The sequence below is a fragment of the Sorex araneus genome, chromosome 4, assembly GCF_027595985.1.
Source record: "Sorex araneus isolate mSorAra2 chromosome 4, mSorAra2.pri, whole genome shotgun sequence".
Classification (NCBI taxonomy): domain Eukaryota; kingdom Metazoa; phylum Chordata; class Mammalia; order Eulipotyphla; family Soricidae; genus Sorex; species Sorex araneus.
Genome location: NC_073305.1, coordinates 177,990,371 through 178,017,782, shown reverse-complemented (window position 1 = coordinate 178,017,782; position 27,412 = coordinate 177,990,371). Strand labels below are relative to the sequence as shown.

The 27,412-nt window shown below is 53.3% G+C and overlaps 1 protein-coding gene across 1 annotated transcript in view; it reads right to left on the bottom strand.

The window, feature by feature from the left end:
* MTHFD1L (methylenetetrahydrofolate dehydrogenase (NADP+ dependent) 1 like) overlaps positions 1-27,412 on the bottom strand; it is a 193,214-nt gene that overhangs the window by 14,869 nt on the left and 150,933 nt on the right. Inside the window, exon 26 of the mRNA XM_055136619.1 lies at positions 25,698-25,850. Within this exon, the coding sequence (XP_054992594.1) occupies positions 25,698-25,850 (153 nt within the window). The remainder of the gene's footprint in view (positions 1-25,697; positions 25,851-27,412) is intronic.

The window sequence follows — 27,412 nt, the reverse complement described above, 5'->3', positions numbered from 1 at the left end:
CTCCAGCCCCAATACCCGATGATTCTAGTGGAGATTTTCCTAGACTTTGTCTAGGTTTCAGTGCCTGGAATGGGGCGGGAGGAAGACCCCGATTCCCATCTTTCTCTCTCTCTTCACTAGAATGCACTCTCCTTTTATGAAAAAAAAAAAAGGGTTATATATCATCGGGTGATATTATTGCCTTGTAAATGTGAGCATGAGATGTTTATAGGTTGATGGTGGTTTTAAAGGTATGATTAGGCCGCTCGTTCCACCTAATTAAAGAGTAAGGTTACCGGAAGCACTGTTTCATGACCTCCAGTGGCCGAATCTGACTTTAAGAAGCCCAAGCATATAGAAAATTAGCAGCGTCCACGGGTCCAAGACAACGCACTCAGCGCAGAATCTCCTTAAACCCAGGGCCCAGATTTCATTCATTTACAAACATGTAAAATAAAGACAGGATGGAAATATCCCGCACAAAAAGGACTCCCCGTCTCAGAAAGGACCCGAGAGATGTAGAGAAAGAAGCGGACTGAAAGAAGCGAGGCGGCGCATCTTAGGCTTGATTTTAGACGCTGAGAACACCATAAACAAAGAGGTGTCGTTCTCCAGTCAAACAAGGCCACTTGCTCCGAACGTTTCTGTTCTGGGCGTCCAGCTCCTGGCCTGCCCGGTGGCTCTGTTCCTGCTACCAGCCGGGAGAAGCATTTGCAGTCTCGGGCGCCTCCCTCCACTGCCCTCGCTGTGACCTTGGCGAGTGACAGCTTGCCAGGACGCCTGGGGACATGGTACAGGCATCTGACTCGAGTGTCGGGGTCGCTCTCGAGCACGCGGAAGGAGCCCCGTGCCATCAGCTACCAGCTATGTTCCCACAGAATCCCAGCCAAGAGCTCCCGAATTTTTTTCACACACACAAGACCAAGTCCCCTCGGTGCTGGGCGTAACAACAGCTGCTCGGCCATTTGGGCCAAGATCACACTGTCACAAAAAAAAAAAAGAAAGAAAGAAAGAAAAAGGAGCTGGAGCGATAGCACAGCGGGTAGGGCGTTGCCTTGCACGTGGCCGACTCACGTTCGATTCCCAGCATCCCATATGGTCCCCTGAGCACCGCCAGAGGTAATTCCTGAGTGCAGAGCCAGGAGTAACCCCTGAGCATTGCCAGGTGTGACCCCCAAAAAAAAGCAAAAAAAAAAAATCACACTGTCATTTCCTGCATTTCCTGTCCTGTGGGGCCTCCTTCCCTCACTGAGGCGAAGGTTGGAAGTTCAGAGCTGCCATGGCTCGCTCATTTCAAACCATCTCTCTGCCCAACAAGACAAGACAGAGATCACCTGGGTGGATACTGACGTGGAAGCAAAGCCACCTTCTGCTTCCTCAAGTCCAGTCTGCCTAGGGGCGGTGGGTGGGCGAGGACAGTGCAAGGGTTAAGGCGCTGGCTGGCCTGCAGCCCAGTTGTTCAATCCTTGGCCCCCTTGCCAGGAGTGACCGCCGAGTACAGAGCCACCAGGTATGGCCCGAAATCCAAATAAAGAGAAGTCCCCGCAGAAGCTGTGACTGGCTGGCTGGAGCCTTCCAGATCAGTTGCTTTGCCCTCCTGCACCCAACCCGGCCACGTGTCTGCTTCAGGAACGGCACCTCTGACCTTTTGTTTTTTGGTGGGGGCACAGCTGGCCATGCTCAAGGTTTGTTCCTGGCTCCGAGCTATGGGTTAGCCATGGCAGCGCGCGGGAGGGATTACACAGGTGGTGCTGGGGATCGAACCCAGGTTGGTCACATGCAAGGCAAGAGCCTTCACCCTTGTACTAGCGCCCCGGCCCCACCTCTGGCCTTTTTGCTTCGCTCCTGCTACTACCTGGGGACTCCAGGGATGTAAAATCAGCTTTTAATGGGAAGGAGGCTTGGAGGGGGGGTTCGGAGTCACATCACTAGGAGTAGTACCCACGGTTTAAACAGAACCTGGCCAGAATTAAACAGTGTGGACACACAATACAGTTCTCGAAGCACAAATGCCTGAGAAGACAAAAGATGCTCTACATTGCAGAGTGCTTTGGCTAATTACGCAAGGGGCACTAGTACCCACAGACCGCCTCTCGGGTGGTGACAATGACAGCCCACGTGCCCGAGAGAGGCAGCTGCCCTCGCCTGCCTGTCAGCATCCAAGGCTGCTCGTGGGCTGTGGGGCTGACAAAGTCATGTGCTGCTCTTGGAGGCCAGGGATGGGGTCTGCAAGGTCTAAAATCCCTTCCACCTGGCCTTTCATTGCGTACACTTAGGGGCCTCTGTGCTCGGACACAAACAGCTTAAACAGGACGGTTTAATGCAAACGGAGAGGGGTAACGAGCTCGCGATGCACATGGGGGTGCAGTAAGGCTCCTGAAGACAGCAGGGCCACAGCCATTAGACGCAGATGCAAGCGAAAGGGGAGGTGAAAGCTCCGAAAATCCTGGCTCGACCACACGTTCATTTCCCAAAGGTCAAGGTCCGGGCCATTAAGTTGATATATTCAGGCGACTGTGCGGGGGAGAGCCGCCGGCTCCGGGGGACAGTGTTTCAACACTTGAATTTATGGTGGCGTTTGTTGTTGCTGGTGGGGTAGGAAGGCGCAGGCGGTGCGAGGGGGGTCAGGCCCAGGGCTTCACAGGGCAAGGCCCGAGCTCTGCCACGGCAGTCACACCCCTGGCTCCGTCCTGTGTGAAACTGCTCCCTGGGGATCGAGATTCCAACCAGGAGAGAGATCTAATTTGCAGACTATGACTCATCGATTCATAAAATGTAGATTCTCCGTCTGCGATTTCCTGCTGCGGGTCCTTTTGTCTGCAGAAAGTTACTGTTGGTAACTGACCCCGGTTTCTTTTAGCTCTGGTCTGCAGACGCGGCCCCCGGCTACAGGCGTGAAAGGCTGGATGTCCTGCGCTCTAGGTGGGCGATCTAACTGGTTTCCAAGTCTCTTTGGGGTAATCAGCGTGGTCACAGGCTCTCTGGCACCAAAGGGCACACAGCCCCTGTTCCACGAGCCAGGGGCATCTGAAGGCTGCAGAACAACCTTTGCTCTTACAAGAATCAACACAGAATCAGATTGTTGGTGTTGGTGAGGGCGCAGCACATCCCTGACAAGGCAGTAAAAGGGTTCCCGGGGTGTGGGGTGGGGATGGGCACTGACAAGGAAATCCCAGATTCTGCTGTTCATCCACTGTTAAGGTGGCCCAGAGAAATAGCATAGGGGTTAAGGGGTTTACCTTGCACCCTGCCAACCCTGCTTCCATGCCCCATCCCAGACAGCACACTTGGTCCCTTGAGTCCTGCCAGGAGTGATCCCTGAGCACAGACCCAGGAGTATATCCTTAGAAGGACCGGATGTGCCCCAACCCCTCCCCCCAAAAGAACCATTGCGTGTCAAAAGGACCTGTTAAGGGGTCTATGAGCCGAGAACTTGGAAATCACAGCAGTGACTGAGGATTGTTAATGTCCTCTCGGACCTGGCCCTTCATCACATGGGTTTGGAGGAGAACTGGGTTCTGAGTGGGAAAGGGCCTTCCCGGGCAAAGCAACACCTGGCCAGAATTAAACAGTGTGGACACACAACACAGTTCTCGAAGCACAAATGCCTGAGAAGACAAAAGATGCTCTATATTGCAGAGTGCTTTGGCTAATTATGCAAGGGGCACTAGGCCACCCAATCCAGGGAGAGGGCTCTCGAGGCCAGCCAATCCACGAGAGGGCTCCCGAAGCCAGCCAATCCTACGAGAGGGCTCCTGAAGCCAGCCAATCCAGAGGGAGGGCTCTCAAGGCCAGCCAATCCAGGGAGAGGGCTCCCGAGGCCAGCCAATCCAGGGAAAGGGGTCCCAGGCCGGCCAATCCAGGGAGAGGGGTCCCAGGCCGGCCAATCCAGGGGAGAAGACTACAACGAGCAAGTGGCAGGGTGAGGTGTAAAGAGATAATGCACGGCATGGGCTAGAGTCTATGCTTCACTGTTGCTATAAAATATTCTGCATCAAGTCCTTGGGCCTATCAAGCTTTTCTCTTATCAGCTGTAGGGCTGGGGGCGGGGGACATAAAAATGGCCATTTCTTTATATTTGGGCCACAGCTGGCAGTCCTTGGGGAGCCATGCAGCGCTGGGCACCTAACTGGGGCCTCCAGCATGCAAAGCGCGGGCATAGCGCTTTAAGTTATCTCTCCTGCCCTGGCTACACAAAAATGAATTTTTAAAAAAGGCATAAAATAAGATCAGCACTTAGTTAAACACTGCAGGGTCTCAGAGGCTCTGCTCTAACTCAGTGGTAGAGGACACCACGTGGAGGAGATCCTGGGCTCAGTCCCTGGGGTGCCTCAGCGCCCCCCAACTGCATGGTTTCCATGAACCTGGGTGTGGGCCTTAGGAATGCAGCCACTCTGAAACGAGGCCACTGCTAGGAAACCGCGAGGCAGAAGGTGGCCCGAGTTCCAGTGAAATGGTTATTCCCCGTAGCCCACCCCCCTGGCCACAGGGCCACTCCCAGTCCAAATTCCTCATCTTTCACCAATGATGATTGATGCGAGGACTGTAGGGAAACGATACCAGAATTTTCGGCCTTTCTAAAAATTTAATGCGATCAGGCAAGCTGGCATAAGTCCACCGGGAAGGAATTGGAGTTGGATACCACAGTCAACGCTTCAAAGACACGGAGCTGAGTTCAAAAGAAAGACCATGGGGAACAAGACGCGATGTTATTCTTAGTGACGGAGGATTGGTACCCTCCCAGAAATGCAGGAGTGTTGACAATGCCAAGGACGGAGAAAGAGGCGGGGGGTGGGGGCAGAGACCCGTCTGGATCTTTGCCGGGAATGGGATGACCTATTCCTGCCAACTTTATAGAGCGTTCTCGAAACTGTAGTGATTTTAATTTTTATTTATTCATTTTTTGCTCTGGGTCACAACTGACAATGCTCAGGGGTTACACCTGACTCTGCCCTCAGGACTAATTCCTGGCGGTGCTCAGAGGACCATATGGGATGCAGGGGGATCGAACCCAATTAGCCATGTGCAAGGCAAACATCCTACTTACTATACTATTGCTCCAGCCCAATTGCAGCTCTTTTTTTTCTTTGCTTTTTTTGGGTCACAACTGGCAATGCTCAGGGGTTACTTCTGGCTCTGCACTCAGGAATTACCCCTGGCGGTACTCGGGGGACCATATGGGATGCTGGGAATTGAACCCCGGTCGGCTGCGTGCAAGGCGAACTACCTGCTGTGCTATCTCTCTAGCCCCTGCAGCTCTTTTTAAATTAAAAAAAAAAGTTTGTTTGTTTGTTTGTTTGGGGACTAGATGTGCTTGGGGACTAAATGTGCAGTGTTGGGGATTAAAATGAGGTCTGCTGCAAGCAAGGCAAGAGCCTTACAGGAGTACGATCTCTCCAGCACTCGGAATTGTAACTCATATCTAGTCAAGTCGAACTGTCTTACATAGTAAGAAAATCACTTTTAAGATAAAGAATGCATGAGGGGGGTTGGAACATTAGCACAGCGGGTAGCCTTGCATGAGGCCAACCCAGATTCAATTCCCAGCATCCCATATGGCAGAGCCAGGAGTAACCCCTGTGCATCACCGGTGTGACCTAAAAAGCAAAACAAAACGAAGCAAAACAAAAGAATGTGTGAGGGTCAGAGGAGAGCTGGTGCTGTGGGTAAGGCACTTGCCTTGCATATGGCCCACCTGAAGAATCCAATCCCTAGCACTGTATATGGTGCCCCGAGTACCACCAGGAGTGACCCCTGAGTCCACAGCCTGAAGTGAGCCCTGAGCACCATTGGGTGTAGCCCCCAAGCAAACAAAAATGCATGTAATTCACACTGAACTGAAGAAATTTATGCAACTGTTGGAAAAACTGGACCGGATACCAGAAGCTCCTGGAATGTGTGACTGACATCAAAAGTCTGAGAAGGGAGCCGAAGGAAGAGGCTACAGAGGGGTTATGGTGAGTAACCATAACCAGCCACAGTCTTGCACGTGGCTGACCTGGATTTGAGCCCTGGCACCCTATGGTCCCCTGAGCATTGCCAGGTGCAGCCCTGTCGCCTCAGGCATCTCTGCATCCTGAGACCGTGCACTGAACTGCCGGCCCTGTCGCCTGAGAGTATTAGGGAGAGACTCGTTCCTGCACCCCACCAGAAGAGACGGGAGGTCAAAGTACAGATACTCCTCGGAGCCAGGAGAACGGGCAAAGGGGCTGCAGACTCTGCCAGGGTTGGTCACACCCATCTCCCTTCTAACCCGGGCTTAAGTTCCCTTGTAAGGGGTCCCTGGGTAAAAGGCTGCCATTTCTGGGGAGGTCAGGGGGAGGGGAGGAGGTATACTGTGATTCTTGGTGGTGGAATATGTGCACTGGTGAAGGGATGGGTGTTCGAGCATTGTATAACTGAGACTTAAACCTGAAAGCTTTGTAACTTTCCACATGGTGATTCTATAAAAGAATAAAAAAATTAAAACAAAAAAAAAAAGGCTGCCATTTCTGCTCCCTTGGCGACCCTTAGCAGGAGGACCAGTGGGAACTTTCCTTGGTCGTCTTGGGATTTAATCGAAAGTGGGGGCTGCTATCAGACCTGCGTCCTCGCCGTCAGCCTGGTCTGTTTATGCAGGGGCTCTGCTGCTGCCCACGGCGTGAAACAGAACCGGGTTCTCCGCTTAGCACGGCTCATCTCTTTTATGTAGCACCCGGCCTGGGAACGCGCGGGTTCTTCAAAGGCAACCTTCAAGCTGCCTCTGGGGCCTCCCTCGGCCAGCCTCCGCTGGAGTTCACGCACGTGCGCTCCACACAGGCCAGCGCTGTGGAGACCTTGCCGAGGGCACCGGGCTGCTGTCTGCCCGGAGGCAGGAAGGCCAGGAGTGAGTGGCGAGGCCAAGAGGGCACGCTGCCCCTTGTTCTGGTTCCTGGGGAAGAACAGCCACATGGTGAGCCAAGTCACCGCACTCAAGTGCCGCGGAGACGGCCATTTCCCCTCGACGTGCAGCTTATTTCCAGACACCAGGCCTGAAGCTGAGACCTAGCCCTGATGAGCGCGATCGAAACTATGATTTAAAATAACTGAGCATCTTTTTTCTTTTTTCCTTTTTGGGCCACACCCGGTGATGCACAGGGGTTACTCCTGGCTCTGCACTCAGGAATTACTCCTGGTGGGGCACAGGGGACCATATGGGATGCTGGGAATCGAACCCTCGTCGGCGTGTGCAAGGCGAACGCCCTACCCGCTGTACTATCGCTCCAGCCCAATAACTGATCATCTTAAGGCCTCCAGAGAGCAGATATTGGGCCAGAGTGATAGTAGAGAGGCTAAGGCACTTGCCTTGCTTGCAGTCGATCTGGGGTTCAATTCCCCAGCACCCCAATATGGACCCTCGAGCCTCACCCAGAGTGAATCCTGAGCACAGAGCCAGAGGTAAGCCCTGAGCACTGCCATGTTTCAACCCTTCCCTAGGGGCTGGGAAGAAGAGAACTAGGTTACACACTGATCCATTTTACTTTGGTACTGAGTGCCAGGGATTGAACCCAGGGCCTCACACATGTAAAACATGAACTGTGCCACTTAGTTATGGGTAGGTAGGTTCTCAACATGAATCTGTCACTGTCACTGTCATCCCGTTGCTCACTGATTTGTTCAAGCGGGCACCAGTAACATCTCTCATTGTGAGACTTATTGTTACTATTTTTGGCATACCAGATAGCTTGCCAGGTTCTGCCGTGTGGGCGCGATACTCTCGGTAGTTTGCTGGGCTCTTCGAGAGGGGCAGAGGAATCGAACATAGGTCGGCCACATGAAAGGCGAACGCCCTACTGCTGTGCTATTGCTCCCGCCCAACATGAATCTAGGTTCCAATATGTACATGGTCTCACACACACACACACTGCACTCAGAGCTGAACACAAAAGGAAAGACAAACACAGCAGACAGACTCTTGTGGGAGGAAGATGAAAGATGAGAAATCTTTAGTTTGAGAGGACATGGGACGCGTACACAAACAGCACACAAAGATGCTCACATTCGGTCCCCTGAGCTCCACCAGGAGTGATTCCTGAGCACAGAGCCAGGAGTAAGCCCGGCACTGCTTCAACCAACAAAAACAAGCCAAGGCAATCGAGGCCATTAGTGCACGCTGTAATATGAACAGATATCTGCTAACTTAAACAGTTGCAGGTCATGGTTTGGCTTAATAACTTAAGTCTTTTCTTTCTTTTTCTTTATCCAATTACACTAAACCAATCTCCACTAAATCAACAGGGAAAAAAAAAATCCCATTTTCAAATAGTAAGAGCAATTTACCATGGCAAGGGAATGTATCAGGAATGTAAGACATGGCACAAAGAGAAACATGTCAGATGGATGACGTACAACGTGAACTTTCTGGAAACAAACTACCAGTGAAATGAAGTTTCTTGGTGACAACTTCTCAGATGCACCGTTTTTTGGGTGTGTTTTGTTTTTTGCCAAGTTATCGCCTTATGTTCATTCTTTGATTTCTTAAAACGTTAAAATAGTATATTTGTAAGAGAAACGACCTGATGATGTATTTTGAAAATCTCGCCATCTGTGAGTTCATGCAGGTCCCAGGGAAAGATTCACTGCAAAGATGCGCCAAGCAGTTTTTAAAATTCAGAGTGGCCTGTGCTTAAAAACAAACTCTCCCTGAAATGCCTGCCAGTCTCTACAGCAATCTGAATGTGATATGATACTGTGCTGCATTCTTATCTTATCTTTTTTTTGTGTGTGTGCTTTTTGGGTCACACCTGGCAATGCACAGGGGTTACTCCTGGCTTTGCACTCAGGAATTATCTCTGGCGGTGCTCAGGGAACCATATGGGATGCTTGGATTCGAACCCGGGTCGGCCGAGTGCAAGGCAAACGCCTTACCTGCTGTGCTATTGCTCCAGCCCCTACTGTGCTGCTTTCAACGCATTCTCTTCAAATAAAAATTGAAAAAACAAAAAAAGAAAACAAAAACAAAAACAAAAAACAACAAAAGGAACAGAATTCAGATCTTTGATTTTCAAGGTGCATTTTCTTAAAAAACGAAACAAAACAAAACAAAAAACCCCATGATTCCATAGTTTATAATAGTGAGTCTCAAGCATCTGAGGTTCCCACACCACACCCTCCACCAGAATGTCCCCCACACCCCACTCACGGCCCCCCACCGCGGTAAGCTCAGTGTCCACTTCCAAAACACGTCACACATTTCCAACGGGAGGCCAGAGGAGGAACCTCAGTGGCTGGCTCGCCCTGCAGCCTCTCAGCCTTGCCATCTGGATGCGGAGCCGGTCCCCTCAGCGAGCCATCTAAATATATTTGCATAAGTTTGTCACAGTCTCCGATGACAGATTTTCATAAAGCGGTCAATATTATGGTTGGCGACAGTCGTGCCAAGGAAAGCGCCGGGCGCACAGTGCAATATTTCAACAGGGAAACAAGCGAGCGGGCGCTCCAGCTGCAACCGACATAATTGTTGGTCAAGGATAACAGGGAGAGGGGCGTAGAAGCCGATGACTCGTCTCACCAAATATTCAGCCGCTTCCCTCTGCGGGGCAGGACATCAGCCATTAATCATGTTTGAAGGCCCAGAGAACAAAGACTGCTAAGATGACAAATGAGGCAGTAAAAACGGAGCTGCGATCGGAATAAAGATGCAGGAGGGAAACGTTTTTGTTTCCCTTCTTTATATTTAGAGGCAATACACGTGACCCGAGACTTGTTTTAAAACCTTCCTTCTACCACGAAGTTGGACTCTGCACGCATTTCATGATCCCCCCCCCCTTGAAAATGAGAATAATGCAACATTGCCTATGAATAGCCACACAGAAGAAGCCAACACTGAAGGAAATCCATCTGACCACCCAAAAATAAAATGCCTTTGTGGGCATCAGAAGTAACTGCTCCAGCACCAAAGCCAGCACCTGGGACCCACAGCAGCACCTGCTGTATTTCACTGCACAGTCGCCACACCCTGTTTTTTTTTTTTTTCTGGAATACAGCACAGTAAAAAAAAAAAGTTTGATGTAATGGTCCTACCTTATTTGGCATCAGATCTGTGGTGATAAGGGGGTGGCATATGTAAACAGTCTTTTTTTGTGTTTGTTTATTTTTATATTGGGGCCACACCGGGTGACATTCAAAGGCTTACACCTGGCTCTGCACTCAGGAATTACTCCTGACGGTGCTTGGGGGACCATAGGGGATGCTGGGGATCGAACCCAGGTCAGCCCTGTGCAAGGGAAATGCCCTACCTGCTGTACTACTGCACAAGCCATAGAGTTTTCTTTTCTGTACCTTTCTACCACCACGAAACCTAACTTATTATTATTTATTATTTAACTTACTATTATTATTATTTAACTTTTTAGGTCACAAGGATTATGCTCAGGGGTTAAGTCCTGGCTCTGCATTCAGGAATTACTCCTGGCGGTGCTTGGGGGACCATATGGAATGCTGGGGATCGAACCCAGGTCAGCCGCATGCCAGGCAAACGCCCTACCCACTGTGCTATCACTCTGGCCCCTCGATTTAATTTTGAGTCCTATATCTGAGAGGCAAGTGGCTGACCCAGGTTTGATTCCTCCATCCCTCTTGGAGAGCCTGGCAAGCTCCCCGTGGCGTATCTGATATGCCAAAAACAGTAACAAGTCTCACAATGGAGATGTTACTGGTGCCTGCTCGAGCAAATCGATGAACAACGGGACGACAGTGCTACAGGGCTACATCTGAGAGGGGCATCCTTGCCCATCCTGAGCCCTACTGCCTCCCCCGGCCCCCCTGCCCCCCATACAGAGACCGTGCTGGCCTCTCTTCTCCGACCCTACAATCTAAGCACCACAAGGCAAAGACACTGTCACAGTGACTTCTCATTTCCAGTGGCTCACAGTGAATGCCAACGTAAAACCCTGTCATTCTAACAAAACTTTAAGAAATGGCAAGCAGAGTGATCAGAAAACAAACCGTAAGAGTTCTGTTGGAAAGACTAAGAGAAAGTAAATTTGTCTGAGCTAGGACGGGGCGGGGGCGGGGGGGAGAGAACTGAGTGTATTGTTGGAGGGAAGGTCACCTGGGTGGTATTGGAGCACCAAATGCTCGAAACAACTGTATCGTGAGCATCTTTGTAAATCACGGGGTTTAAAATAAAAATTAATTAAAAACAAAAATACCCCAAAAAACTCCCTCACGAAGGCCCCTGGTGAGGAGGAGCCCCTGGGTAGCGGGGCTGCTTGACTGTTGACCCCACACGGCCAGGACAACCCCAACAGCACCGACGTGTGCATCCCTGGCCCCACAGCTGCGCGTGTGCAAACCACCGCAGCCAAGTGTGCAGCCACGGAGGGGGGAGGTGCGTGCGCAGGGCGCCTCTGCACCTGTGTGCGGTGTGCACCTGTGTGCAGTGGCCGTTGGCCTGTGGACGGAGGGTGAGTCTGCAGGACGAGCACTGGTCCTCTCCACGGGATGGTTGCCCACCAAGGACCATCACCAAGGCACCGTGCTCCCTCCCGGGGTCCCAGCCCATCCTGCGCCTTCTCCTGATGCCCCGGGAAGGCCGGCGGAGGGGCTGTTAGCACACGGCTTTTGGCATCAGTCCCCCTAAACCCAGGGCTGTTTACTGAAGAGATGCCGGCTCACCGACCTGGGTCACCTGTGTCCTTCCCTGCGCTGCTCATGGCCCCGTCCCAGTCTCCACTGCTCCCGCCCCATGTTACAGAAAGGGCCGGAGGCCGGAACCAAGAGAAGCCCGAATCTCCTGGAAGCACCGACTTGGCAGTAAATACAGGCAGAGAGACGAGTCCCCGAGGCATTACGTCACCGAGGGAGCAGGAACCTTCCCCAAGCAGCTCAGCCCAGCTGGTGTGTGCAGGTGCCACGGGACAGAGCGCGGCCAATCCCAGAGCCAGGCTTGAAACCCAGCCTCGCATGGGCCAGGGGGACTGCCCCGTAGCTGGAAGCCTGCTTCATGAGCGGAGGGGGGGGAAGGCAGACGGAATAGAGAAGGGATCACTAAGAAAATGATGGCTGGAGGAACCAGTTGGGATGGGAGATGCATGCCGAAAGTAGATAATGGACCAAACATGATGACCTCTCAGGGTCTGTGTGGCAAGCCATAATGCCCAAAGTAGAGAGAGAGTATGGGGAATATTGTCTGCCATGGAGGCAGGGGGAGGGTGGGAAAGGGGGTATACCCGGGATATTGGTGGTGGGGAATGTGCACTGGTGGAGGGATGGGTGTTAGATCATTGTGAGATTGTAACCCAAACATGAAAGCTTGTAGCTCTCTCACGGTGATTCAATTAAAAAAATAAATAAATAAATAGAAACCCAGCCTCAGACACACGGAAAACCCGCTTGGGGAGACGCTGGTCTCTGTGCGGTCTCATATAGTCACTGGTTTTCAGGAATAAAAATGAACGAAAAGAAGAGAGCAGAGTCGAATGCTCAGGAGCAAGCCCAGAGCAGAGCTGGGAGTAGCGCCACAAGGTGTGAGATCAAAACCAACACACACACACACACACACACACACACACACACACACACACACACACACACACACACACACATACAGAGTTAGGCAGTATCGGATGTTAGCCTGAACAGTGTGTATTAAATTAATAAATAATAATTGATGATAATAATAATAATTAAATATTAATAATCAACAAAACATCTACTGAGTTAATGTCAAGCCCAGTGGCAGAGAGATAGTGCAGTGGTGACGCGCTTGCCTTGCACACAGCTGACCCAGGTTAGATCCCCAGCAGTGCACGCTGTAGTCCCTGGAGGACAGACCCCTGAACGCAGGGCCAGGAGTAAGCCCCGTGCACGGCCAAGGGTGCCCCCACCCCCAAGAAACAGAACAAGATCCAGCCAGGAGAGAAGGTCCCCGATTACTACAGCACCCGAAGCCAGAAGAGAACGAAGTTCGGATGCAGGAAGTACTGTGCACATCTGGAAAAGCACTTTCAATCCCCAGGGAGAAGCCTAGGGTGGTGGTGGTGGTGGTTGGGGGGTGGTGGAAAGCAAAACATCCAAAATATGATTGTCCCTTGGGCTGGAAGAAGCTTGCTCAGTTGAGTGGAACCTTCTGCGTGAGGCCGGCACCAGGCATGGGGACAGGAGTGGGGTGTGGTACCTGTGCTCTCAGCACCTCTCTGGGAAACTGAGGAGCGAACTGACTGGAAATGTGGGGACCAGGTGAGGAGCAGGACGAGACACACACGTCACATGTTAGGGCGACGCCTTTGCCAACGGTGTTCTTGTGACTGCAGAGAAGCCTCGAAACTCCTTCCCCAGGCAAACCCTCTGCTAAAAGTGGGGGTGGGGGGAGAGAGAGAGAGTGAGAGAGTGAGAGTGTGAGTGAGTGAGAGAGTGAGAGTGAGAGAGAGTGAGAGTGAGAGAGTGAGGGTGAGAGAGAGAAAGAGAGAGTGAGAGAGAGTGAGAGTGAGAGAATGTGAGAGAGAGAGTGAGAGAGTGAGACAGAGTGAGATAGTGAGAGAGAGAGAGAGAGAGAGAGTGAGAGAGAGAGAGAGAGAGAGAGAGAGACTGCCATAGAGGCAGGCTGTGTGTGTGGGGGGGGGGTGGAGGGTGACGGGAGGGACCCTGGGGACACGGGTGCCAGGAAACGGACACTGGTGGAGGGACGGGTGTTGGGACACCGTGTGACTGAAACCTAATCATGAACAGCTTTGTAATGGGCTATTTCACAGTTCAATTAAAAAATATTATTTTTAAAGTGCAGGCTGGCGAGAGGTCCAGGCTAGACTCGAGGCTGGCCTGGACGGGAAGGGGAAGCAGCTGCCTCTGTGCCTCCGCCTGGCACGGCCCAGACTCGAGTGGGGCTGGTTGGAGTCTTGATAAATTAAGGAAGAAAATCAATAGCCAATCTCAAGAGGGAAGAGAGCGAGAGACAGACAGACAGACAGACAGAGCCAGAGCCAGAGAAACGGACAGACAGACAACACAGGACTTCCCTCAGCAACAATTCTGGACGTGCTTCAAGCACACTAACTCAGGGGGCATTCGAACTCCAGAAATGCCCACGCTGTAAAAAGTGGTGGACGCCATTCTGGCCTGAAGACATCCAAAGCAAGAGTTTCGACGGGAAACCCCATCAACTATGTCTGTCTGTCTGTTACACACACATGAATGGAATCTGGGTTGGCTGCGCGCAGGCAAGTGTCTTCTCCACTGGACTCCATCTCCAGCCCCATGAAACTACCCTCGGAGCAGCGTGGCCTTCGGCCAGGGAAGTGGTGAAGGCCGGCAGGTGTGGAGGAAAGCTCTGGGTGCACCCTGCGCCCCTCAGCTCCTTTGAAGCCACCCTCTCAAATTAGACGGTGCTCAGAATGGATGGTCACTTGCAGCAAGTGGGAGGAGGTAAAACTAGGTTGTACAGACAGTGGCAGGGCACGGCCCGTCTCTGGGCAGGCAAGGGCGGGGCATCGCCCGGCCCCCAGGCAGGGCACCTAAGCTCAGGGACTCGGCTTTGTGAAACAAGGACGGGGTAGGGGGCTCAGCACAGCAGAGGAGTCAACTCAGCCCAACTGCTCGGAAAACCCCAGACAGGCGCTCAGCAAACTGTAGCCCCGATTAGGGCTGTAGTTCTTTTCTTTTTCCTTTTCTTTTTTGGACCGCACCTGGCGGTGCTGAGGAGACCGTATGGGATGCCAGCAGTGGGCAGGGCAAATGCCTCACCTGCCGTACTATCGCTCCGCACCCTAGTTTTAGTCCTTCTTATTAAATTCTGCGCAGACATCGCTTTCTTTCTGCTGTCTCTTCCGTGCGTTTTTCCCTGTTGATACATGCTCCACGATGCTCATTTGGTTCCCCACTAAGCGAATCTATTTTCTCCAAGTCATTAAACATTAAAGACCCAGCATCACCACACAGGCTGCTGGGTAGATGCAAGCGTTTCAATGGGAAAAGCCATTGACTATGACACACACACACACACACACACACACACACTCTAGGTCACATCCGGTGGTTCTCAGGGATCATCCTTTGCAGGGCTCAGAGGACAAGGGATAGTGGACTGGCCACACACAGGGCAAGTGTCTCCCCCACTGGCCTCTAGCTCCAGCCGCACAAGATTATCCTCTAAGTGACACAGCTTCATGCTAACCAAGAGGAAGAAAAAGAGCCTGTTCTTAGATACAAACCCTCATTCCAATCCCGAACCTCGGCAGGCCCCAGTACCTCTAACCCTCTTCTCCACGGGTCTTTCCTGCATCACCGCTGCATTTAGGGAAAAAGGAACAGAATAATCTGGGGCTACAGAGACATCGGCCATGCATTCAATACAGAGACAAGGGGCTGGAGTGATAGCACAGCGGGTAGGGCATCTGCCTTGCACACGGCTGACCCAGGTTCGATTCCCAGCATCCCATATGGTCACCTGAGCACTGCCAGGAATGATTCCTGAGTGCAGAGCCAGGAGTAACCCCTGAGAATCACCGGTGTGACCCAGAAAGGGAAAAAAAAATAATACAGAGACACAACAAAGGGGCTGGAGAGACAGGACAAGGGTTACAGTGCTTGTTATACATGCAGCGGACACCGGTTCTATCCCTAGCACCACAGCCAACCCAACCCCCCCAAGAAAAAGTAAAGAAAAATTTTAAAAAAAAGAAGAGGAGAAAAGAAAGTCACCACAGATGACCTGTAGAAAGTTCCCGAACTACAGCAGGCCAAGCCTCCATTTTTGACATGCAGGGAGGGGTGTGTGAGGGACTCAGGAGAAAGGAAGGAAGGGAGGGAGGGAGGGAGCGAGGGAAGGAAGGCAGAAAGGAAAGACAGACAGACACAGGGTCCCAAGCACCAGCAGAAGTGCTCCCTGAGCACAGAGCCAGGTGTAAGCCCCGTCTTCAGCTGGGTGAGGTGCAACAACACAAATGGCTGAGGGTCCGAGCCCCAAGGCCAGAGTAAGGGGCAGACGCGGCAGGCACCTGGGTCTCTGCTATTTTTTTGCTTGTGGCCGAAAAGTCAGTTTTTCTTGCTGTCCCCCAGTGCCGCCACCCCTTTACACGGACCCCCGAGATCCCTGCTGCAGACCTGCAGACCAAGCAACGCTCTGGTACCAAGCAACAGGCACTCGCCACTCCTCAGCCCTGTTTCCTCAGCCGAACCTGAGCTCTCCCGGCACTGCCATCGGGACAGGGTGCTGGAGAGAGTGGCCCGTGCTTCGACAGGGGCCTCTGCATGTGGGGCCACCTCTGCGGTCAATTTCACACGATGACTCTAAATGCAGAGTAGGTGGAGGTGGAATAACGGATGCACAAATCCATCCACGGAGAAAAAAAGGCAGAGATGCACCTAGTGATGGTGTTAGTGACCTCTGAAAGTGTCGAGTCACCCGGGACCAGAGAGGAATGACTATCATACAGTGGGTAGGGGGGTTTGCCTTGCATGCATCTCCTGTGCCAGCAGTGATTCCTGAGTGCACGGCCAGGAGTAACCCCTGAGCACCGCCGGCCTGGTCCCCCCAAAACAAGCAAACAAAAAACAACCAAAAAACAAGAAAAAAAAAAGAAAGCTTCATAGTACAGCGGGGAGGGCATGTGTCTTGCACGCGGCCGACCCGGGTTCGAATCCCAGCATCCCATATGGTCCCCTGAGCACCGCCAGGAGTAATTCCTGAGTGCATGAGCCAGGAATAACCCCTGTGCATTGCCGGGTGTGACCCAAAAAGCAAAAAAAAAAGAAAGAAAGGAAGGAAGGAAGGAAGGAAGAAAGAAAGAAAGAAAGAAAGAAAGAAAGGAAGGAAGAAAGAAAGAGAGAAAGAAAGAAGGAAAGGAAGGAAGGAAGGAAGGAAATTTCACTGGAAGAAAGTGAAACAGACTCGGACAAACAGCAGCTTCAGCTCCTAACACGGGCTGGCGATGCGGCTCGTGTGGCAGAAAATGAATCTTGCATGTTTGCTCCCCGGTGCCTTCAGCTCCCTCCCTGCAGCTGTGGCTGTGGTGTCCCCAAACCTGCCGGGCCTGGCCCTCGTGCCCCCTCTCCCGAGTGTAACTCAAGAAGAGAACGAGCTGGGGACATGAGCAGTGTGTTTCCCCAGCGGGGGCTGACTTCACCGAGAGGAATTTGATCTATTTCTGCGGGAAGGAAATTAGCGCACCCAGAGGCCGGGCGCTCGGGACGGCGGCGCGGGGGCCCAGACAGCCCTCGGGGACGGAGGCTCCGGCAGCCTCCTGGGTCATGCCGCTTCCGCTGCTGGTGGCCTTCCTGTCCCCTCCCCGGCTGCTCTCCGGGGGGAGGGACACGTCCCCTGGAGCCACTGGGACGGAAATGGCGGTCACCGAGCAGCGGTCACCCCAGAGCAGTGACGTCACCACGGGAGGAAGCGCAGGGCCGTCAGGCCCGGAGTGGCGTGTGGGGGGGAAGCAGGAAATCCTGATGGGGAGGGAGACAGGCGGGGTGGCGGGAAAGGAGCCGGTGGGGGGGACGAGGACAGCGAGCAGACCCCCAGGGCTGGGGAGGACGGGGCGCAGGGCGACGGAGAGGGCGAGGCTGGGCGGGCAGGTGGGGCCGACCTGGATTATTTCACAGCCTGAGAGACAGGGAGGCAGCTGGCAGAGACGGACAGACAGAGGAACATCCGAGAGATGGTGCAGCGGGCGGGGCTTGCCGGGCACAGGGCCGGCCTGGGTTCTAGCTGCAGCATCACAAACCGTCTCCCCAGCATCGCCACGAGTGATCCTGAGCACAGAGCCAGGAGTGAGCCCTGTGCAGCACTGCTGGGTGTGGCCCCAGAACCCAGAGAGAGACAGAGACAGAGGGAGAGACAGAGACACAGAGAGAGGGGGGAGAGAGAGAGGGAGAGGGGAGAGAGAGAGGGTTGTAAGAGAGGGGGGAGAGAAAGAAAGGGAGAGAGGGGGGAGAGAAAGAGGGGACAGAGAGAGGGAGGGAGAGAAGGGGAGAGAGGGAGGGAGAGAAGGGGAGAGAGAGAGGGAGAGAGGGGGGAGAGAGAAGGAGAGACAGAGGAGAGAGGGGGAGGAGAGAGAGAGGGAGTGAGAGGGAGAGAGAGGGAAAGAGAGGGAGAGAAGAGAGGGAGAGCGAGCAAGCGAGCGAGTGAGAGACAGAGGTAGAGAGAGAGGGAGACAGGAAGAGAGGGAGAGAGGGAGAGAGGGGGGAGAGAGAGAAGGAGAGACAGGAGAGAGGGGGAGAGGGAGAGAGAGGGAGAGGGAAAGTGAGAGGGAGAGAGAGGGAGGACAGGGAGAGAGAGGGGGAGAGAGGGGGAGAGAGAAAGAGGGAGAGAGGGAGAGGAGGAGAGGAGGAGAGAGGGAGAGCGAGCAAGTGAGTGAGTGAGACAGAGGCAGAGAGAGGGAGAGAGAGGGAGAGGGAGAGAGGGAGGGAGAGAGGGAGAGAGAGAGAGAGGGAGAGCCACTGCATTTGCGGGGCGGCACGGGAAGGGCAGGTGACAGGAGGGTGAGGGCAGGAGGACGGAGGGGACGGGTCTCAGCAGCTGTGCCCGCGCCGAGTGCCCAGTGGGCGTTTGTCTTGTGTGGGCACCAAGGCCCCCAGGATCAATACGAAGGTGCAAGACGATGAGTGACCAGGCCACCGCGGCTCACCCTCCCCAGAGGCGACTTGTTTGACTCGGGGCCACCGCCAGCAGGGTTGGGGACACTTTCTGTGACCCAGACTCCGGTGGCGCACGCCCCCACTGCCCCCCCCCCCGCCCGCTCTCTCTGCAGCCCTCAATGCTCGCTCCTGCCTGTCTCCGAGCCCCGGGCCCGGGGGCTGCGCCGAGGCGGCCCTCGGATCCCTTCCCATGCCCGCCGGGCGCACCGTGTCCCCCGGAGGTGCGTGGGCAGGGCTGGCCTGCAAGGGAGGGAGGGCTCCCTGGGGCGGCAGAGCGACCCCTCCACTGACCTGCATCGCCTGGGCGCAAAGGCCACATTCGGGACATACTTGGCCAGGAACGGGCCGGGCTGGGAGGCAGGAACATGAGAAAGAAGGAGAGAAAATGCTGGCGGGAGGGGCTGATCCGCTGCCCATGACGCGGCCACAGCGCAGGTGACGCGCTGCTGTGAAAGGCACGACTCCGGTAACTGTCCCCCGGCCACCTGCCCCGCAGAGCCAGGTCCAGCTCAGATCAGTCACAGCAGGAGAATAACTGCACTCTGGTCTGCTAAGAGAAGGGTGTGTGTGTGTGTGTGTGTGTGTGTGTGTGTGTGTGTGTGTGTGTGTGTGTGTGTGTGTGTGTGTGTGTGTGTGATGAAGACTGGGTAAGTTTGGGCTGGAGCAATAGTACGATAGCACACCAGGTAGGGTGTGTGTGTGTGTGTGTGTGTGTGATGAAGACTGGGTAAGTTTGGGCTGGAGCAATAGTACGATAGCACACCAGGTAGGGTGTGTGTGTGTGTGTGTGTGAGTGATGAAGACTGGGTAAGTTTGGGCTGGAGCGATAGCACAGCGGGTAGGGCGTTTGCCTTACACGCTGCCGACCCAGGTTTGATTCATCCCATGTGGTCCCCTGAGCACTGCCAGGAGTAATTCGTAAGCGCAGAGCCAGGAGGAACCCCTGTGCATTGCTGGGTGTGATGCAAAAAAAAAAACAAAACAAAAAACCCCCACAGTTTAAGTTTGTGTGTGTATAAGTTTGCAAGTAAGCATGATTGTGCAAGTTTGTGAGTGAGTAAATGTAGAAGTCCGTGTATAAATGTATGCATGTAAGTAGGTGAGCGTGTACGTCTATCTCTGTATATGGTGTAAGGTTGTGTGTGTGTTTGTATGTATGCATGAGTGTGTGAGTATGTAAGTCTTAATTGTGAGTGGGTAAGTCTGTGTCTACATATGTGAGGATATGTAGGTAATTGTGTATGCGTGTACACAAAAAAAGTTTGTATGTATGTATGAGTGTATAAGTTTACATGTAAGGGTATGTATGTGTGTGAGTGCAAAAGTCTCTGTGTGTACGTATGTGTTTGTGTGTATATTTGTATGTGAGGGGATGTATGTGTAAGCCTGTGCTGAGTGTCTGTGTGCATGAATGTACCTGTAAGTGTGAGTGTGTAGACCTGTGCTGAGTATGAGTATGTAAGTCTGTGTGGAGTTTGTAGAAGTCTGTGCTGTGTGCGTAAATATGCTGGTGTGTAAGCCTGTGCCGAGTGAGTGTGCAAGTCTGCGATGAATGTGTAAGTCTGTTGTGTGTGTAAGTCTGTGCTGAGTGTGTGTAAGTCTGTACCAAGTGTGTGTAAATATGTGCCAGGTGAGTGTGCAAGTCTGTGCTGAGTGTGAGTGTGTAAGTCTGTGCCAAGTGTGTGTAAGCATGTGCCAGGTGAGTGTGTAAGTCTGTGCTGAGTGTGTAACTCTGTGCCAGGTGAGTGTGCAAGTCTGTGCTGAGTGTGTGTAAGTCTGTACCAAGTGTATAAGTATGTGCCAGGTGAGTGTGCAAGTCTGTGCCGAGTGTGTTTAAGGCTGTGGAGTGTACAGAAGTCTGTGCTGAGTGTGAACAGGAGTATGCAAGTCTGTGCCAAGTGTGTGTGTGTGTACACCAAGCCCACCTATGTGCGTGCCCGTGCGTGCCTGGGTGTGCTCGCATCCGCCCACTGCACCGCCCAGCCTCTGCCTCTCCCGTCACTCCCCCTGCAGTGCTGATGCCCGATTCCCTACAGCCTCAGGCGCCCCCCAACCCCAGAAAGCCTGCGCCTCCACTGATCACGAAAACTCCCAGAGACACCTTAGTCCCTTCTACAGTGCTCAGGAGCCCATAACCCCCGATTCTCGCCAGGTCCCAGACTCAAGAGCCTCAGGTCCTGGCATTAGGCGCCACGCTCACCCGGGCAGCGTGCGAGACTGAGGTGAGAGGGAAACCTTCAGCCCCCAAATGCACGGCTGGGGCGCCTCTCTGCTCGGCCGGGCCTGGTTATGTAAGAGAGGGAGGAACGCCCTCTCTCTGCGGCCCCAAGACAGCCGGCAAGAAAAGCCCGGACACACGGACATGGAAAACGTTCCCGAAAGATCAGAAGACAAGTCACACCGGGCTGTGGTCCCGGTCACGCTGGCACCTCCGGTCTGTTCTATGTCCCACTTTGCAGGCTAGTGCCAGCTGAGGGAGACCCAGGGAGGCGAGGAGGTGACCCCCCATCCTCTGCCTCCTCCCAGAGATCCTTGCAGCTGGGAGTTAAGCGCTCGCCTTCCTCCCCGCGGGCTGTAGGCACGATGCTGAATAGGGTCACTTGAAGTCAGCAGCACAGAGAAAATATGTCACCGCCATCCCAGCCAGGGGGGAGGGCAGGGCTCTGCAGGCGACTGACCTTGGCTTGATCCCTGTCTCGGCCCAACCCCTGCCCCACCCAAATCACAGCCGGCGCTAACACTTGGGGATCGTTCTGGCGTTTTCCTTCAGTGAACATGAGTTACTTCTCAGTAATCTCATGTACTTTGCTTACATATTAGTATCTTTATGTCATGAAACTTTTGCCAAATGATGGGAAACACCCTGGTAAATTAAAGACAGAACCCAAACAACGTAACCACAAGACAAAGACCACCCTATTAAAGCTGTACTTTTGGCAGGAGACGGCCTGGGAGTTTGTAAGCTATTAGGTCTTCGTGCACGCTACAAAGCATAAGCTTGGAAGGAATTTTGGAAACAATGTAACAGGTTAATCTGCAAACAGGAGGTCAGGAAAATTAAACAAACAAACAAAAAAGGTTGTGCCTGTCTATATTAAAGATCTGTATTTGTTAGATTGTTTTTTAATTTTTTGGGGGGTAGGGGCATACCTGGCCTTGCTCTGGGCTTACTCCTGGCTCTGTGCTCAGGGGTCACGCCTGGAGGTGCTGGGACAGGGAATATACATGCATAGGAAATGCCTTACCCCAGTACTGTCTCCCTGTCCCATATATATAGATTCGTGCACGAGGAAGAGGGAACTCGGGCTGCCAAGGACATGTAGGGGCTACAGTGCTCGCTCGGCACATGGCTCAATCCCCAGCATCACACTGGTCACTGGGTCCCCGGGGCATCGCCAGGAAGTGACCCTGGACAGCAGAGCCGGGAGGAAGCTCCGAGCACCACCAGGTGTGACCCATCGCCCCCTCCCCAAAGCCCGGCCCCCAATCAGGAACACTCTAGAAGCTTTCTCTAGTGTCCACGGGACTTTCTTGCTGGCGGGACCCCCGGAGTCTGCGGCCCGCAGGCAACGGGGCCCACGTCCAGTGAGGAAGACAATGATTCACGGCGCCGGGAAGTTCCTCCCTTCAGTGCGTCCTTCCTGCCCCGTAGCCCCCCGCCCAGCCCTGGGTCACCCAGCAGGAAATGACTGCGTGGCCCACGCAGGAGAGTGAGTGTGACAGCTCGGAAGGCGTCTCGGCAGCCGGCACTCGAGGAAAAGTGAAGGGCCGCCTTATTAGGGGACCCTGCAGCAACTTCCGGCTCCGTCAGGGGACGGGGACCCCTAAGGCCACGCGCCGGCGACTTCCTTCCTTCCCAGAAGGGGTTCTCAATCAGTGCTCCCAGCCCTCCCCTATGGGGGGACTGTGCCCAGCACTGCCCCGCTGGCCGTGTCGAACAGGCACGAGCCTCCGGAGAGGGGGAGCTGTGGCCACTCTCCTGGCCCCGCTCAGCTCACTTGCTAAGTCACTGTCAGAGGGCCGGGCTGGGGCTCACACAGGAAGTGCTGTGACTCCCTGTGGCCTCACATGCTCAGGGATGTGGGGGGTGGCTGGCGTGGAGTGAGACTTACTTGATCAATTTTTTTTTTGGGGGGGTCACAACCAGGAATCATCGGAGGTAACTCCTGGCTCTGCACTCAGGAATCACTCCTGGCGGTGCTCGGGGGACCCTATGGGATGCTGGGAATCGAACCCGGGTCAGCCATGTGCAAGGCAAACGCCCTATCTGCTGTACTATGGCTCCGGCCCTCGGTTATTTGTGAAGGGACACTCCCCTCCCCCAATGTCCCTTTCTCTGATTGGTTTCTGGGTCGCACACAGCAGTGCTCAGGGCCGACTCCTGGTTCTGAGCTCGGGGAAGGCCCTGCAGTGCCGGGGAGCAAGCCGGGGCTGGCCGTGTGGAATGCAAGAGCCTTAACCTCGGAACATTTCTCCAGCCCCAAGATTTTCTTTCTTCTTTTTAATTTCGGACCAGACCAGGCAGTGCTCAGGGGTCATTCCTGGCTCTGCACTCAGGAATGACTCCTGACGGTGCTTGGGGGACCCTATGGGATGCTGGGGATTGAACCTGGGTCTGCCCTGTGCAAGGCAAACACCCTACCCACTGCACAACCTCACTGGCCCCAGATTTTCAATACTACTATGATTTGTCTTTAACGCATTAACCAGTGGCTCACATTTGGATGTCGCAGCAGACTGTACCCCCTGGTATGTGTAATGATTTGTCAAGAAAATTCTCCTATGGAGAGGATGAGAGTATGACTGGTCTTAGCATTTTTCCAGCTTGTGATTACAGACTCCTCATATAAATTACCTATTTCCACGATGATTTTTTAAAAAAAATATATTTTATTTTATTTTTTTGCTTTTTGAATCACACCTGGCAATGCACAGGGTTACTCCTGGCTCTGCACTCAGGAATTACTCCTGGCGGTAATCGGGGGACCATATGGGATGCTGGGAATAGAACCCGGGTCGGCCGCGTGCAAGGCAAACGCCCTACCCACTGTGCTATTGCTCCAGCCCCTCCACAATGATGTTATCTATATCCCAATGGGAATTTTTAGAAAACGAATGGCATTTAAAAAATGCGAATGGCAGTCACTCACACATGTTCCTCAATACGGAAATAATATCATAAATAGCGTAAGTACAGAAATTACATACACATCACATAGAAATACATGTATTAAATATACATCATGATATCATTACTCTAACTATTCTAAAATATTGCGGTAGAAAACTGTAATATAACCAACTCAATCACTTCAGTCCATAATTGGCACCAAAAGCAGCACCAGGAATGGCTCCTGTTGGGGCTGGAGTGATAGGACAGCGCGGGTAGGGCGCCTTGCATGCAGCCAACCCAGGTTCGAATCCCAGCATCCCATAGGGTCCCCTGAGCACCGCCAGGAGTAATTCCTGAGTGCAGAGCCAGGAGTAACCCCTGTGCATCGCCGGGTGTGACCCAAAAAGCAAAAAAAAAAAAAAAAAAAAAAAAAAAGAAATGGCTCCCGTTGTCCAAATTTCCTGCCACACTTGCGTGCAGCGCTGTGGCCGATCTGGCCCCTGAGCGGGAACTCCTTATTTTCAGTTGATCCTTTTCTGAAACCTCCCGCAACACCCGCCTGACCTAACTCAAGCCATCTGCCGACACCATCAGTGCAACCTCCTGCCCTCGCAGACTGGAAGCTCTAAGGGGCTCATGCTCGTCCCCATCAACCCCCCACCCCCTGCCTCTGTGCCTCCCTCCACTGAGGACCTTTCCTCCCACCTCCAGGGGCTGCGGGGAGGATGCAGGCATGAATGATGGGGAGGGGTGTTTTCTGTTTGTTGCAAATGCCTACCCGCTGTGTTATCACTCCAGCCCATTCACGGAACATTCTTGAGTCTTCCACAGAGGTCCTGGCTCCCTCCACACCAGGCAGCTTTGTCCTGGACTCCAAGGGCTGCCAGAACACCAACACCGCCTGTTCTACATGTTTCTATACTATTTAAATCCATGCTCCTTCATGAATTCTGCTTGGCATCCCAAGACTCATAGATACTATGGCAATTTCCAAATGCTTACTGAAAACATTTGCCCAACATCTATAAAACACGTATAAATATCAATGCAAAGATTTCTTCCTTCCTTCCTTTTTGCCAGCTCACAAAACAAGAGTAACGTGGTTTATTTGGAAAACAAAAAAAAAGTATCTTGCCTACTTGGGTTTGGATCAAACTCTGGCAGCAACACTTGGTAATGATCTTGAGTTTTGGATGCAAATCTGACCCAGGATTACTTCCAAGAGAAGGCAAATTTCAGTCATTCGTGGTTACCAGGAAGGCTACTGTATCCCTGTATGGCTAGCAGGGAATAGTTAATCCTCTGCCTATGGATTTCATTTCATTACTATTTTTTTTCTTTGGTGGGGGGGAATGTGGTATAGGGGATGGAGCCCAAGGCCTGGCACATACAAAGCGTGTGCTGCGCTGAGCTACATCCCTGGCCCTACCCTGCGTTTATCAAGGGCCTGGACGAGCTTTCATTTCCGGGCTGTCACTGCCCTTCCCCCACCAAGCACCTGAAACGCCACCCCAACACTCTCCCCTTGCGACAACAACGTCCAGCACGCAAGACCTCCTGGGACTTGCTCACGGTCGGAAGTTTCCCACCTGATGAGTGGGGAAGAACCGAAGGGGTGAAGGGTTAACGAGCCTGGTCCACAGGGGCGGGCTGGTCCCACCTGGCACCAAGGGTTCCCCCCACGTGCCCCCACCATGATACAAACTGATCATGTATGTAGAAGGTGACGATGAGCAAACAAGACAGAGAAATGCCATGTGCAGTCATCAGCCAGCTTCACTGGCAGGCCGGATTCTCTCCGTTAACCGCTCCTGCCTCTCCCCAGGGAAATCTGACGAGGAAACCCGAACCCACGATCTACCCAAGGGAAATCTCAAGCCTCATGGTAATGACGTCCAATGAACGGTGAGAGAGAGAGAGAGAGAGCACCTGACAGCTGGCACCTGCCGTGAACCCTGTCCTTCCGGGACCAGATCAGCCCCCGCCACCGCACCCGGGGGAGGCGGCTACTCACCGTTCCCACCAACGGGTAGATGAACCCGGCCCCGATGCTGGCTCGGACGTCGCTGATGGGCAGGATGAAGTCCCTGGGCACGCCCTTCTTGTCGGGCTGGTGCGACAGAGACAGGTGGGTCTTCGCCATGCAGATGGGCAAATTGCCAAAGCCCTAGAAGAGGGGGAAGGAGACGCATCGGTGAGAAGGGGCCGAGTCCGTGTTTCCGGGGCTGGCAGCTCTGAGACAGCACCCGGTGGGTGCACATCACCAGCTGCTCACTGAGCAAGAGCGGGCAGGACCGCCCCAGGGCCCGTCATCTGGCAGGCTGAGGGCATGTGGGTGTCGTGGTGGGGGCAGGGGATTGTCTTTAGGGAAGGCGGTATGGTGTGAGGGCAGGGGGTGGGGGGAAAGGCTCTCGGGAGAGCAGTGGCTGTGGCTGGAGAGGCTGCTCTAAGCATCAGGCCTGGGTACGGTCTGCAGAGAAAGATGCTGAAGTTGAGGACTGGAGTCACGTGCTTCACTCCTTCGGGGGGGGTTGCACAGGAGCCTTTTGTGTTGACGTATGAGTCACGGCTACGGGATCTGTGACTACAGGACGGGAACGAAGATGAGGTCACTTCGGAAGCCGCCTCTTTATGTCTACGGAGCAAAAGCAGCGCCTGACCCACATGCCCGAAGGTGAAAGGGCAGGAAGTCCCGCTGGGCGTCTCACAAAAAGGACAGTGTCCTCGTGGCTGGGCTCCGTTCCGAGGGGGGCACAGCCCCCCCGCACAGACCCTGCTGAGGAACTGCCACCGTTGACTTGACACATTACGTTGCAGGTCCATCCCCTCTCGGGGAGGAAGAGGAACGCAATCTCAGAGGGAAGTCGTGTTCAGCTCTGGATGATTCACCTTCCTGCTATTCGGAGAATTTCTGAGTATCACCACTTGGGGCTTTGAGGCTTCCCCCCCACCTTTTTCCAGGAAATATGATATGTACTCACGCATATACTAGATAAGAATTTTGCTGAGGGGTAATGACCATCGATCTACAGAAACGGTGCCCAGAATTTTGGCTTTCAGAGATTGAGTGCTGAAATAACATTTCTGAATGGATGCAGGTTTGCCAAAAGAAAATCCGGCCAGTAGGCGGCTGGGCAAAAATCACAACACGACATCTAGCATCACCGTCTACTTTGTAAAGGACCTTCCGAAGACTGATAAAATTGGGAAGACCGAGGGTCAGAGCACAGGCCAGTCTTAAAGAGCATTATGTAGAACTCTCGATTAAGAAAAACCCAATTCACGACAGTGACCTCATTTCACTCTTGGCTCGTGAGTGAAAACCCCGCCGGGGAACCACACCAGGGCCGAGAGTGATGCCGGAGGGTCATTTCTTCATCTTAAGGCACAAGCCAAGTACAGACACAGGAAAACTAAGGGCAAACTGAGCTGCTGACGATCTTCCCAAAGAGGATGCTCTGGTCGCCGCTGGCTGGATTTAGCACAAGGTCGGGGAGGATTTACAAATAGGATTTACCGCTTCACTGCACGCGAGTGAAAACACCACTGCAAAACCCCGCCGCCTGGGCGAGGACGTCGGGAAATTAGTTATTCACTCTGAAACCCCAAGCCAAGAGCATATGTTACACTTGACCTTCCTCGCTGGAGCACCGCCAGGGGTCACACCTGAGCACAGGGCCAGGAACAGTCTCCGAGCATCTCTGGGTAAATAATTCCAATCCATTCCAC